Source organism: Musca vetustissima, unplaced genomic scaffold, assembly GCF_032173495.1.
Source record: "Musca vetustissima isolate MV318-11 ecotype Yass unplaced genomic scaffold, APGP_CSIRO_Mvet_v1 utg3767, whole genome shotgun sequence".
NCBI classification, from domain to species: domain Eukaryota; kingdom Metazoa; phylum Arthropoda; class Insecta; order Diptera; family Muscidae; genus Musca; species Musca vetustissima.
In genome coordinates, this window is record NW_026886007.1 from 83,575 (window position 1) to 98,438 (window position 14,864).

At 40.2% G+C, this 14,864-nt stretch overlaps 1 protein-coding gene across 1 annotated transcript in view; it reads left to right on the forward strand.

Annotated features, from left to right (window-relative positions):
- Positions 1–14,864, forward strand: part of LOC133333436 (triple functional domain protein) — a 104,818-nt gene that overhangs the window by 7,169 nt on the left and 82,785 nt on the right. Inside the window, exons 2-6 of the mRNA XM_061541756.1 lie at positions 618–1,164; positions 1,227–4,132; positions 4,204–5,180; positions 5,252–5,373; positions 7,614–7,817. Of these exons, the coding sequence (XP_061397740.1) occupies positions 618–1,164; positions 1,227–4,132; positions 4,204–5,180; positions 5,252–5,373; positions 7,614–7,817 (4,756 nt within the window). The remainder of the gene's footprint in view (positions 1–617; positions 1,165–1,226; positions 4,133–4,203; positions 5,181–5,251; positions 5,374–7,613; positions 7,818–14,864) is intronic.

Consider the following 14,864-nt stretch of genomic DNA (forward strand, 5'->3'; position numbering starts at 1 on the left):
TCTAACGCAATGCATGACTTTCAATTGTGAATGCATTCTTCTTCACACCCCTGCCCTTCTCCATTGCCATCCAACTTTCAACATAAATGCGGAACTGAGTGGCTGACTGTTGTTTGGAAAAAGGGGCTGGGGGATGGGTACAAACTACTTCACACATACCCACACAGAAAGTGTATGGGCATGTGAATTGTGTACTTCGTCTTCCTCTTCTATTGGTCCATATTTACTTTTTGCTGTTGTTTTCTTTCATTTAATGGGCCATAATGATGCCATGAGTAAAGGGGTTGTAAAGAGTGCCGGTGGGGGGAGCGGAACTACTGGCAATTGTATAAAGGAAGTGTCTTTAGTATAGTTTCGTTGTACGCTCTCAACGTTGACAGGTCTTGGGGAAAAGATTTAATAGATTTTTTTTCTATTCCTCACTTTACTCTTGGATTCGGATGCTGAGGGAGAAGGTTGTTGGGGGACCCATTAGGTTATGTTACACACATGTTAGGCTCATCTTTCCCTCCCTCCATTTGTTCATTATTTTTTCTATTATTTTTTTTTTCTTGCTTTTATTGCCTATAGTAATGAGATTTTTTCTTCATTTCTCTTTTCTCCCTCTTTCCTTGCAGCGATTCGGCAAAAAATCTAGGCTTCACTGTCATCATTGATATGCGCGGCAATGGCAATTGTTCAACGAATGTCAAGGCCATATTGAAAGTGTTGCAGGAGCATTTCAGTGCCAACATCCACAATGTGGTCATCATAAAACCGGATAATTTTTGGCAAAAACAACGTGCCTCCATTTCGTCGCACAAATACAAATTCGAAACGTCGACAATATCGATTGAGGCCCTTAATAAGATAGCCGAACCGAGCCAATTGACGGGTGACTTTGACGGCAATCAAATGTACGATCATCAACAGTGGACCGATGCCCGTTTGGCCATTGAGGATTTCTTTTGGCAGGCCAGTGATTTAGCCGATCGCATTGACGACCTGCAGGAGGACTTGCAGCGCAATGATTTTGCGGAGGATGTAAATGGGGCACGACATGCCCTCGATCATCACAATGAGATGAAGAAGAAAATCCTCAAGCTGCCCATTGAGGATTTGGATGTGCAGGGTAAAAAGCTATTGGCCAAAATTAATATGAGTGGAGGGGGCAGTGGTGGGGCGGTAAGTTGCAATTTATTATCCAAATTAAAAAAAAAAAACTAATTTCTTTTCTTTCTCTCTAGGGTACCTCCGGTGCCGAATGTGTTGGCGGCGGTGGTGTCAACGATTCCGGCCCCTCATCCCAATCACAAAATGCCTCACAACCATACCGTGTGCCCACCAACAATCCCGATATGTCGGCCGCGATCAGCAAAGCTTTAAGACAAATTGACCTCATCCATTCGGGCCAGCAGCGTTTGCTCACCCTGTGGCAGCATAAAAAAGTCAAACTCGATCAATGTTTCCAGTGGCGCCTATTCGAACAGGACTGTGAGAAAATGTTCGATTGGATCTTGCACAATCGTGATGTTTTTCAAATGTCCTATGTGGAAATAGGCCATAATTATTCGGTGGCCAAATCGCTGCAGGATGAACATCAAAAATTTGCTGTGGCCTCAATGAATGTTTCGGTGAATATAGATCGCATATTGGCGGTAGCCTCGCGCCTAATTGAAAGTCAACATTATGCTGCGCAAAACATAAAGACCCTAGCCACACGCCTCGATCGCACCTGGAAAGATTTTGCCGCTGGACTCGATGAAAGGACAGCTGTTTTGCAGCTAAGTGTCCTTTTTCATCACAAAGCTGAACAATATTGTAACAGTGTTGCCTCATGGGCTGCTGCATGTCAAGCCTCGCAGCCTCTACCCTCAGATATACAAAGTTTGGAAACGGCCATACGTACCCATCAGTCGCTGTACGAAGCCATGTGCCAGGCCTACACTGAGGTGCACTCAACCAGTAAAAAATTACTTTATCAATTGGATCATTTGGTCCAGGTTTGCAATCAACCACCCCCGCCTGGGGTACCCGATCATCGCAAAAACAGCAGCTACAACAAATATGGCCGGCAAAATCCCGCTGCCGATTACAGTGAGGGGGCGTCTCACGTGCTCGCCGTCATCCATCAAATTTTAGGCCATCACCGCTCGCTCGAATCGAAATGGCATCAAGAAAAAATACGTCTACACCAAACCCTGGCCCTGCGACTATTCCAAGAGGATGTCAAACAGGTCTTGGACTGGTTAAAGAATCACGGTGAGGTGTTTGTACGTAAGAATACCGGCATTGGCCGCAACCTACAGAAGGCCCGAGTCTATCAAAAGTCTCACGAACATTTCGAAAATGTTGCCCAGAATACCTACAGCAATGCGGAGAAGTTATTGGCTGCGGCCGATGAATTGGCACGCAGTGGTGAGGCCGATCCCAATGAGATATACTCGGTTGCTCATGAGCTGGAAATACAGGTGGCCAGCTTTGCTGAACGTGTGGAGCAAAGACGGCGACGCCTTGACATGGCTGTAATTTTTTACACCCATGAAAAGGAGGTCACCGCCTGGATAGATCAGCTAAGAGCCGATGTTTCCAGCGATGAGACCATGTTATCTCAGGAGAATCTGGAGGGCATTGAAAGACTTTTGCAACAATATCGCGAGCAACAGGACAACACCCTGAAAGGTTGTATGCAAACCATTGCCCAGGGTGAGGCCTTGCTGCAAGAAATGCGTTCGCTAGAGTATGCCGATAACACCGGTTCCGTATCGGCATTGGAAGCGGCCTTGGAAAAACTCTCCAAACAAAAGGTAGAACTAGAAGAGTTGTGGTCTGCTCGGAAATTCCGTGCAGATTTAATTTTACGTTTGCGTTACTTTGAACGCGATGCCATGGAGTTGTCCTCACAATTGGAAATATGGTCGGAAGAGTTACAGCATGCCGATTTGTCAAGAGATTATCAAAAAGCCGAACAGTTGATACGCATGCACAACGAATCTGTAAGTGATATACAAAATGCCACCTATGAAGTATTGGAACAGGGCCAAGAACTACTGCAAATGTTTGAGTCGGCTGGTTTCATTTCAATGGCAGATGCCACTCACACGGCCCAGGCACGTATTGAATATCTGCTCAATTTCTTACGTGAAAGAGAAATTGATTTGGAGGAACTATCCGAGGCGAAGCGAGCCAAATTGGAACAGGCTGTACAGCTGTGCCAATTTCAAAATGATGCCAATCAAGTTATTTCCTGGATACGGAACGGTGAAGCCATGTTGGTGGCCAGCTTTGTAACACCCAACAGCCTACAGGAGGCCGAACAGTTACGCAAAGAACACGAGCAATTCCAGGTGGCCATTGAAAAGACTCACACGTCTGCGGTGCAGGTGAAATATCGAGCCGATGCTCTCATCAATGCCAATCACTATGATCCCCAGTCGATACGTGAAATATCCGATGATGTTACCAAAAAATGGCAGCAGTTGGTAACCTACGCTGAGGAGCGTCACAAACTTGTCACCGCCTCTATTAATTTCTACAAAACAGCCGAACAAGTTTGCTCTGTTCTCGACTCGCTGGAACGTGAATATCGCCGTGAAGATGATTGGTGTGGTGGTGGCGGTTCCAGCGATAAAGCTCAAACAATTGTTCAACTCATCTCAAAACATCAAGAACAAAAAGAGGCCTTCCTCAAGGCATGTACCCTGGCTCGTCGGACCGCCGAAACATTCCTTAAATATGCCAATCGCTCGCAGCAATACTACGAATATCAATCGCAGGGTAATTGTGAAAATCGTGTCAAGACGATTTTAGATAAATTGCTCACGCAGGAAAATCAAGTTCTCGAATTTTGGACACAACGCAAAAAGTCGCTCGATCAGTGTCAACAGTTTGTACTATTCGAACGCAGTGCCAAACAGGCAATTGAATGGATCCACAACACGGGCGAAGCGTATCTGTCGTCACGCACCAATTTGGTGGGTAAGACCCGCGAAGAAACCGAAGGTTTGCTCAAAGAGCATAATGAATTTCGTGGCACAGCCAAAGAGACACGGGAACGTGTTAAACTTCTAATACAATTAGCTGATAGTTTGGTGGAGAAGGGCCATGCTCATGCCAGTTCGATTAAGCAATGGGTGGCCTCGGTGGATCAAAGGTGAGTGGAGAAAGGATTTTAATAAAAAAAAGAAAACTTTATTAATTCCCTATTTCTTATCATTCCTGTAGGTACAAGGACTTTAGCAATCGCATGGACTCATATAGGGAACAATTAGAAAAATCTTTGGGTATGATTGGTGAATCCGATGCCAATACATCAATGAGTTCCGGCATCGGTTCCATAACATCATCCTCCTCGTCGAACGATCGTCATTCAGATCCTACTTTAGAAGCAAAGCTGACTACCTCAACAACCGTTGCAAATAAGGAAATCAACGAAGAGAAACGTAAATCGGCCCGCCGAAAAGAATTCATTATGGCTGAGCTAATGCAAACCGAACGGGCCTATGTCAAAGATTTAGATACATGCATTAAATGTTTCCTGGAAGAATTCCGTTTCGGTCAAGGCGTACCGACCGCCCTTCATGGCAAAGAGGACATCATTTTTGGCAATATTCGGGAAATTTACAATTTCCACAATAAGATTTTCCTGCGGGAATTGGAAAAATACGAAACAATGCCCGAAGATGTGGGCCATTGCTTCGTCACATGGGCCAGTAAATTCGATATGTATGTACACTATTGTAAGAATAAGCCAACATCGAATAACCTCCTGGTGCAACATGCCGGCAATTTCTTCGATGAGTTGCAACACAAACACAAAGTTGAGCATCCCCTGCCGGCGTATTTGATCAAGCCGGTGCAAAGAATTACCAAATATCAGCTATTACTCAAAGATCTCCTCTCGTGCTGTGAAGAATCACATGGTGAAATTAAAGAGGGTCTTGAGGTGATGTTAAATGTGCCCAAGAAGGCAAACGATGCCATGCATCTGTCACTGCTGGAGAACTGTGATGTTTCCATCGACAGCTTGGGTGAGGTTGTCTTGCAAGATGCATTCCAAGCCTGGGATACCAAGCAGCTTATACGTAAGGGTCGCGATAGACGAGTATTTCTATTTGAAATGTATTTACTGTTCGCCAAAGAGGTCAAAGATTCCAACGGGTCGGCTAAATATCAATTTAAGAGTAAATTAATGACAACAGGTGGGTGAAATCGAAGGAAAATTATATCGAATAGTTTATAAATATTGTTGGTGTTTTTTCTTTCTTTATAGATCTTGGAATCACTGAACACATTGAAGGCGATGAAACGAAATTTGCCGTTTGGACTGGCCGCTCACCCATGCTGTCCGATTGTCGCATTGTACTTAAAGCAAATAGTTTAGAAACCAAACAGGTAAGACTAAGATGAGAAGAAGAATGGGGTTTTAAAGGGAATTTCGAGCTGAAGTTAGTCTCTTTCTGTAGAGACGTTTGAGAGAGTATTTGTATAGTGTCTTTATAGACCAGCATGAGATTCTTTATAGACGAGCTAATGACGAAGTTATTATATGCGTGTTGGAGGGAGTTCGTCCCATAGATTTTATATCTATAGACGAATTAGAGAGAGCTTTATAGGCAATCTGGGGAGTCTAGTTTGAGGCGTCTTCACAGACAACCTGGAGAGGCAGATGATACAGACGAACTGATTGATTGGTAGGAGTTTCTATACACAATCTGAAGAGAATTTTGTATATAAGTTGGGGGAAATGACTGAGTCTTTATAGAGGAGCTGAACGGAGTCTTTATAGACGAACTGAAGGCTGGTTTCATTTCAATGGCAGATGCCCATCTTTACGGCACAGGAACAGGTTGAATATTTACTTTACTTTTTACGTAAACGAGAAATTGATTTGGAAGAACTTTCTGAGGCAAAGCGAGCCAAATTGTACAGCTGTGGCCATTTCAAAATGATACCAATCAAGTTACATCATGGATTCGAAACGGCGAAGCTATGTTTTGGCCATCTATGTAACATCCAATAGTCTACAGGAGGCTGAACAGTTACGCAAAGAACACGGACAATTAAAGGTGACCATTGAGAACACCCACACCTCTGTTGTGCAGGTGAAATATCGGCCGATGCTTTCATCAATGTCAATCACTATGATCCACAATCGATACGCAAAATCTCTGAAGGGAGTCTATATAAAGTTGAAGGGTATCTTCATAGACGAGCTGTAGGGAATCATTCATAGACAAGATGAAGGGATTCTTTCCTAGACGAGCTGAAGGGAGTCTTTCATAGACGAGCTGAAGGAAGTCTTTCATAGACGAGCTGAAGGGAGTCTTTCATAGACGAGCTGAAGGGAGTCTTTCATAGACGAGCTGAACGGAGTCTCTCATAGATGAGCTGAAGGGAGTCTTTCATAGACGAGCTGAAGGGAGTCTCTCATAGACGAGCTGAAGGGAGTCTCTCATAGACGAGCTGAAGGGAGTCTCTCATAGACGAGCTGAAGGCAGTCTTTCATAGACGAGCTGAAGGGAGTCTTTCATAGACGAGCTGAAGGGAGTCTTTCATAGACGAGCTGAAGGAAGTCTTTCATAGACGAGCTGAAGGGTGTCTTAGACGAGCTGAAGGGAGTCTTTCATAGACGAGCTGAAGGGAGACTTTCATAGACGAGCTGAAGGGAGTCTTTCATAGACGAGCTGAACGGAGTCTCTCATAGATGAGCTGAAGGGAGTCTCTCATAGACGAGCTGAAGGGGGTCTTAGACTAGCTGAAGGGAGTCTCTCATAGACGAGCTGAAGGGAGTCTCTCATAGACGAGCTGAAGGGAGTCTCTCATAGACGAGCTGAAGGGAGTCTCTCATAGACGAGCTGAAGGGAGTCTCTCATAGACGAGCTGAAGGGAGTCTCTCATAGACGAGTCTTTCACAGACGAGCTGAACGGAGTCTCTCATAGATGAGCTGAAGGGAGTCTTTCATAGACGAGCTGAAGAGAGTCTTTCATAGACGAGCTCAAGGCGTCCTTATAGACGAGCTGAGTGGATTATTTCTTAGGCGAGCTGAAATGTGTTTTTATCGGCAAGCTGAGGGATTCTTTACAAACGAACGGAGGGAATCTCTACCGACGAACTGAGGGACGAGCTAAAGGGGCTTCTAATGAACGAGCTGTAGGGAGTCCTTGCAGACGATCTGGAGAAGGCCTTCAACAGGCAGGAGGAAGTATTTCATGATGACCCTCCACTTCGTCAACTATCTCTGGAGGAATTATTTCAAAATAAGCTGGAAAGATTTTTTGCAGACTAGCTGAAACAGGGAGTCTTCAAAATAGAGAGTCTTTATAGACGATAGACGATCTTTATAGACGATCTAGTCTTTTATAAATATAGTCTTTATATTACTCATCGACAGTCTTGAGAAAGACACACTGAAACCCATGTAGTCTTTGTACACAACTGAAGAGGGCCTTTATAAACAAGTTTGATTTTTTATACAAGATGAAGGAATACTTTACGGAGATCTAATCCCTTATAAAATATAAGGGAGTATTTTTACATAAGTTGACCTTTAGCAGCTGAACCATTATAAACAATATTTTCAAATTTGATTGTTTTGATTTATTATTTTTTGTTTGTCGTTTCTTTTCCACAGATTTGGACCAAAAAACTACGTGAGGTCATGCAAGAATCCTGCTTCTCTGGCACATCACTTACCCTGCCAAAATCACCAGCCAAGAATTCTGGTTCATCACAACGCTCGTCGCGAGATCTAGATGATCCATTGACTGAAAATGATCACGACAGATGTTCCTTAGCCAGTTTCGGTTCTGGCAATACAACAGATAGTGATAACAAAGTGAGTACAGAGTTTATTGTTGTTATTATTAATATTTTATTTGGCTGAAAAGGAGACCTTTCTTATGTCTTTTTGCACAAATATAGCGACTAATTTATGTCTGAAGAGAGTAAAATCTCAAAAAATTAACATAAGTTTCAGAAATTCTACAACTTGGGTCTTAATAAGGAAAAGTATCAATATTGGTTTTAATTATTGTCAAATCTTTCATTCACGATTATTAAAAGATCAGCCCAATCGAACCTAATAACTAGATATAGACTCGATATAACGGTACCCCCAATATTCGGTTTTTAAGACGGTTTTTGGACATGATGCTCTAATTATACCCTACACAACTATGTTGTCAGGGTATTATAGCTTTGTGCAGCCCCAAAAGTTTGTAACACCGCGAAATATTGGTCCTAGACCCACCTTTAAGTATACCGATCGTCATATCTCGACTAGCTGAGTCGATCTAGACATGTGTGTCCGTCCGTCCGTCTGTCCATTATAATTTGTAAACACGATACAGGCCACAGTTATGGACCAATCTTCACGAAATTTTGCATGTAGGATGGGTTCTGGTCATTGTTTTTGGGAAAGATCGGTTAATATTTAGGGGATGAAATGGACCAAATACTAAATTTTTGTCGGGTTTTCTGGTCGCTCCAGAGGCCGCAATAATGGCCCGAACATCGTGAAATTTTGCATGGAGAAGGGGATTGGGCCAAAGAATAAGCATGCCTGTTTTGATAAAGATCGGTCAATATTTAGCGGGTCAAATGGACCCTGACTTTTGTGTGAAAAATGACAAAATTTGTATTCTATAGCGTATATATTTACCCCTGAAGGACATAGACCCGAAAAGTTGATATTATATCCAAGAGGAGTGGTTGACCTTTAAATTAATACCAATTATATTATTGTATGTTCTCGGATGTTGGAGTTACACCTAAATATTTACAGGTATCTCCGTATTCGTATATTATTTAGTAACCCATTATCACTCTAGAAAGCGGAACTATACCGCTAATCGCTTCGAAATGTGCCATTAGGTTCCAGTTATGGTCAAGGACAACGCCTATAAATTTCGGTGTTGATCAGATAATAATTTTGGAATGAAGTGGACCGAAAACTTAATTTTTTGAAAGCCGAACAAATGAAAGCCGAACATCACAACACAACCCATCGTGTAGGGAATCTGGACAATAGCTGTACTCAATACTCGTAATATTCGGAAAATATGTCAGTGTAAGGAAGAGGTGCTTTTTACCTCTAATCGGGCAAGAGGGTGCAAATATCACGAAATATTGCCCAGGCTCGGAATAAACATCCGCAGAAAGTTTGATTTCCGTGGTAGTTGTGTAGGGTATCGTATGGTCGGCCCCGTCCGACTATACTGCTCCGCTCACTGGTTTTATATATTTTTGAATTCTGATCGGCCCACTCCAAAATTTTTTTATTTGTTTACCCCTAAAGAAATCATCAAAACTATTACCATTCGACATTTGCCCATAAAAAATTATCTTGACCCAACTGCAAATGCAGCGATCAATTGCTCTACTTAAAATCTAAGGTGTAATTGTTCTACAACACCTCGTATTGTCCTTACATGAACTTCAAATCCATTCACCTAATTACTGGATCGTTCATGATTTATTGTGTTGTTTAGATTGTGGTCTAGGCATATCAAATGTTTTGTTTGTTTGGCTTTGTTGGAAGCCCTATACTTTAAATTCCATGTAAATAGCTAATAATCTCCGAAGGCAATTCCATACATCATCATCAGTCTACAATTGTGGTCGTTGTTGTTGTTGTTTACATTGAATAATGGAGTTTCTCCTGACCCATCCAAATTAAGTAACTTAAAAATTTTAAGACGAAGACCAACTACCCCAACATAATTCGAATTTATCCCTTGGGCGGGGGGATTGGAGTACAAAGAGGAGGAGGAGGGTTGGTATACAAAGGAATTCCATTGTGAAACAATTTTTGTAACAACATTTTCCTGTAATACCTCACTGTGAAATTTGTTGTGAGAAATAAGCTTTTTTCTGTCGTTTTTATCATAGAGCTTTTTATTTCGAATTTGAATATGCCTAAAAGTATGCTAGACAACTTATACAAATGTCTACTCTCTCCCACACACACACGCGCGCTCTCTCTCTCTGTGAATTTCCTTTGACAATTTGGTTAATTTAAGAGACTCTTGTGTGTGTTTGTTTGTGGAGTATTCCACTTGTCCTGTTTGCTGTGTTGTTGCTTGTTGTTATTGTATTTAATCCTCATGCTCTTGTGCTTGGGGGATGGGCTTAACTTCCCAAATTTTCTTTTTTGAAACGAAACACGATAAATATATGTACATATATTTTGTTGATACTACTTATCTACGTATATATTCATGAAATTGCATGTTGATAAAATGGAGGGGGTGGGGTAGATGGTTATTGTAGAGTGCTGTGGTGTGATGGGGGTTGTTGAAGCAAGTGTAGCTGACATGTGAATACAAGTTCATTAATATTTCATTAGAAATCAAAATGGGTTAAATGCACATTTCTATATCGTTAGAAATGAAAAGTGGGCAACGGGGGAAGAGTTTGACTTACATTTTTTAACCAGTTAAAGAAAAAAAAAACACACACACACACACAACAGACAGTGGTTTCCCCCAGGGTATAAGGGTTTGTTATTCCATAAAAAACCTCGAAATATTCACCATAGACCCTTATAATGTGTATATTTTCTTGATCAGAATAAAATGTCTATTTCAAATTTGCTATATCTGTCCCTTGGTTGAAATCACGATAGAATTCGCAATAATTTAGATAGTGCTCTAAAATGTTGCACAGACATTGCAATTACACCTAGGATGTTTGGTATTGCAAATGGGATACATCGGTTCACTTTTTGATATTGCCTGCCTCCATAAAACGGTACACCCTAATATTTGGTTTTTGAGGAGTATGAGTACGTTCTTAAGACCGAATTGGCTGTAATTTCGTATTTTGGGTTTTCGGCGTATAGAGAACCTTCTCACTAAAAATTTTTAATATTGGCCCAAGTTTGAGGATAGCCCCCTATAACGGCACACCCAAAAATTCGAGGTTGCTTGACACGGTTTTCAACCGAATTGGCTGTAATTTGGTATTTTGGGCTCTCAATGTATAGCGAATATTCATACAAAAAATTATTAAACACATATAACGGTACACCCTAATATTTGGTACTTTCTTAAGAATTGGCGGTAATTTGGTAATTTGGGTTTTCGGTGTATAGAGAACCTTGCCACTAAAAATTATTAATATTGGCCCAAGTTTTTGGGTAACCAACCTACCAAAAATTATAATTATCGGTCGATCTTTAGGTTAGCCCCCACCACATAAAATACAGTCCCTTTGTAGGTATTTACATCGTTCATGTCACCATTTTTCAACCTAAGTGACTATATTTTAGCACTACGAAGCATAACGCGATCTTTTCACAGCACCTTTTCAATATAAGATACTTTTTCGTTATAGTCCCCCTAAAAGGGCCCCGCGTCAATTTCAGGTATTTTCAAGGTCCCAACCCATTTTTTTCCAACCTGAGTGTCGATCGTTTGGTATTTCATTTGCTCCAGTATTTTACCTACCAGCATAGTTCCCAAATCGATTTTATGTATTAAAAGTTGACCAGGTCGAACTTAACAACTAGTTTCCTTCAAAACGAATTTTTCCCAACTTGAATTTTTCTTCTAAAAGATATTTAAATGGAAATACAAATTTTTGAAAAATAAAATTAAAAGAAAACATACCGACCACTGTGCCGACATTGACGTGTGAATGTGTGTGCCATTCACATATGAGTATAGGCAAATTATGCGGATTATAACAGTTATTATTTATGAGATTCATGGCGGTTAGGGTTACTACCAACATCATCATCATCATCGATTCCTGTTCGCCTGAATTCCCTCCATGGATGTCTGTGTGTAGTGGTGTGTGTGTGTGCACCTCGAAGTATCGCATTGCAAGTGGCTTGGTTGGCAATAAATAATTGTATATCATTACCATTTTTTATTTTGACGGTGGTAAAGGAAAATCGCGCTGGGATATCAAAATCATTTATTCAGCATTTCAATGGTAACTACTAACATCGACGACGTTGTCGTTGCTGCTGAGCTGTGTCAGTGGATAATTTTCAAACACTTATTATAATTTTCAATAAATTATATTAATTTATATGCGATAATGATGATTACGACGACGACGATATCAATTTAATTTATTGCTAATCACAAAAATGGTGTTACAAGTTACAAGGATATCATCGCATAAGGATAAGTCACCAACAACCAGCCTGACATGTATATAACGGGTTAATTTTGAATAATTAACTTTAATTAGTTTTGTTGGGGGGTATTCTGCGGCTTCTGTGGCTTTTTATTATCTATTAGGTTGTCTCCGTTTTTTTTTTTGATGGGCTATTAACATTAATTATTTTTCATGGCGGTAATTGAAATGAGATGGTATGTGTAGGTCGTTGAGAAGGAATGTCGTATGTGTGTGTGTCTATATTGGTTTTTGGTATTTTGGGGAGTATGGGCACGTTCTTAAGACCGAATTTTCTGTAATTTGGTATTTTAGGTTTTTCTCTGAATAGAGAACCTTCTCACTAAAAATTTTTAGTATTGACCCAAGTTTGGGGGTAGCACCCATAAGACGGTTTACCTCGAAATTCGGGGTTGATTGACACGTTATTCAACCGAATTGGCTATAATTTGGTATTTTGGGCTCTCAATGTATAGCGAATATTCCTACAAAAAATTATTAATAATGACCCAAGTTTCGGGGTAGCTCCCATATAACGGTACATCCCAATATTTGTTTTTTGGGGAGTATGGTGAGGAGTTTTTCATCAGAATTGGCTCCAATTTGGTATTTTGGGTTTCCAATGTATAGCGATATGTAAAATTACAGTCACTTCGATTGGAAAATTTGTTCAGGAACTTGAAATATATTAAATGGGGCAGAAAGTTTTGAATAAATTCTGCAGTGAAGATTTTTAAACACTCAGAGCTGGGAACTCCTATAGTTGGGAGGAGCTAACAAATGGAGAAGAAATCAAAATGAGACCCAAAGTTTTGCTCAGGACCTTTAAAATATATAAAATGGCGCGGGAAGTCTATATGGAGGATATTTCGAATAAATTCTGCAGTGAAGATTTTTACCCACGTAAAGCTGGAAACTCCTACAATTGGGAGGAGTTACCGAATGGAGAAGATACCAAAATGAGACCCAAAATTTGCTTAGGACCTTCAAAATGTTTAAATGGGGCGGAAAGTTTATATGGAGGATACTTTGAATAAATCCTGCAGTGTGAAGATTTTTACCCACTCAGAGCTGGGAACTCCGAATGGACTCCGAACTACCGAATGGAGAATAAACCAAAATCAAACCAAAAATTTGCCCAGGACCTTCAAAATATATTAAATGGGGCGGGAAGTCTATATGAAGGATATTTTGAATAAATCCTGCAGTGAAGATTTTTACCAACTCAGAGCCGGGAACTATAATTGGGAGGAGCTACCGAAGGGAGAAGATATGATAATAAGACCCAGAGATCCTTTAAAAAATCCACCTGTAGTAGGAAGTTATTTGTGGACATTCTGCACTTGTCCATAAATGACTTCCAAAATACAAGCTACCTTTAATATATCTTCGGCTGCTGGGGGAGAAACTTCTGATTTTACTAAGACCTATAGGAGCCAGAACAACACTTCTAAACTTGAAATTTACCACTTTTCCCTGTAATTAAAACCCCTTAACAGATCCTCTATAAATAATTGGATCTTCCGTCCTGACTGTATTTAAATGACCTTCCGAAATATCTTCAAACAAGTCTTAGGTAGCAGATAGCAGCTAAGACCTAGATATCCTTAAACATCGTCTTGTAGTTAGGAGGATGTTCTCCGTAAATATGTGGACATTCCGTACCTGTCATATATACATAGGACCTATACATGAACTTCAAGTGTAAAAACTACTTTTAATAGATCTTCTGCAGTTGGGAGGAGTTTTAAAACTTATAGGACCCTTAGCAGGACTCATAAAGTGAAAATACCTTTAAAAGGTCGTTAAGAGGAGCTACCGATTAGACATAGGATAGCTTTTACAAATCGTCCTCATTTTGGATACATCTAAAATTCTATTCATAAGATTTTTGAACATGAAATCCATTTTTCTGTAGTTGCAAATTTATAGATAAATCGATTTCGAAATAAAATAGCCTTTAATCGGTCTCCTATAGTTGGAAGGCGGTCATCCCTATATACGGAATGGACCTCCTTATCTGATGTATACCGAAAAGGGTTCATATATTAAATCCCGAAGTGAAAATACTGTTAATAGATCACCTGTAGCTTGTGAGGAGCTTCCGAAGCCTCAGAGGACCCTTGAAAATTTGCCCTCATTTTGAGACATCTATTATCGTTTCGAACTTCCACAATCCTATAAACAAATGCGCCTTCGTAAATAGATTTACCTTCCGTATTGGTTGTATACAGAAGGTGTCCATAAATTATTTTTCGAAATCAAAATAGCTTTAATTGATAGTCTGAAGTTTTCGAAATCTCAGAGGGCATTTGAAAAATTCTCCCTATTTTCCCTAATTTTAAAATATTTCGAAATCAAAATACAATTAGATTTACCTTCCGTATCGGTTGTATACAGAAGGTGTCCAAAAAATTATCTTTCGAAATCAAAATACCATTAATAGATGACCTGTAGTTTGAAAGGAGTTTTCGAAGTCTCAAAGCGCCTGTGAAAAATTGTCCCTATTTTATAAATATTTCGAAATCAAAATACCATTTTATAGATCCCCTGTAGTTTTAGAGAATTTTTCGAAGTCTCAGATGGCCTTTGAAAAATTGTCCATATTTTCCCTATTTTTTAAATATTTCGAAATCAAAATACCGTTAATAGAGCACCTGTAGTTTGAGAGGAGTTTTCGAAGTTTTAAAGGGCCTTTGAAAAATTGTACCTATTTTCGCTATTTTTTAAATATTTTGAAATCAAAATACCATCA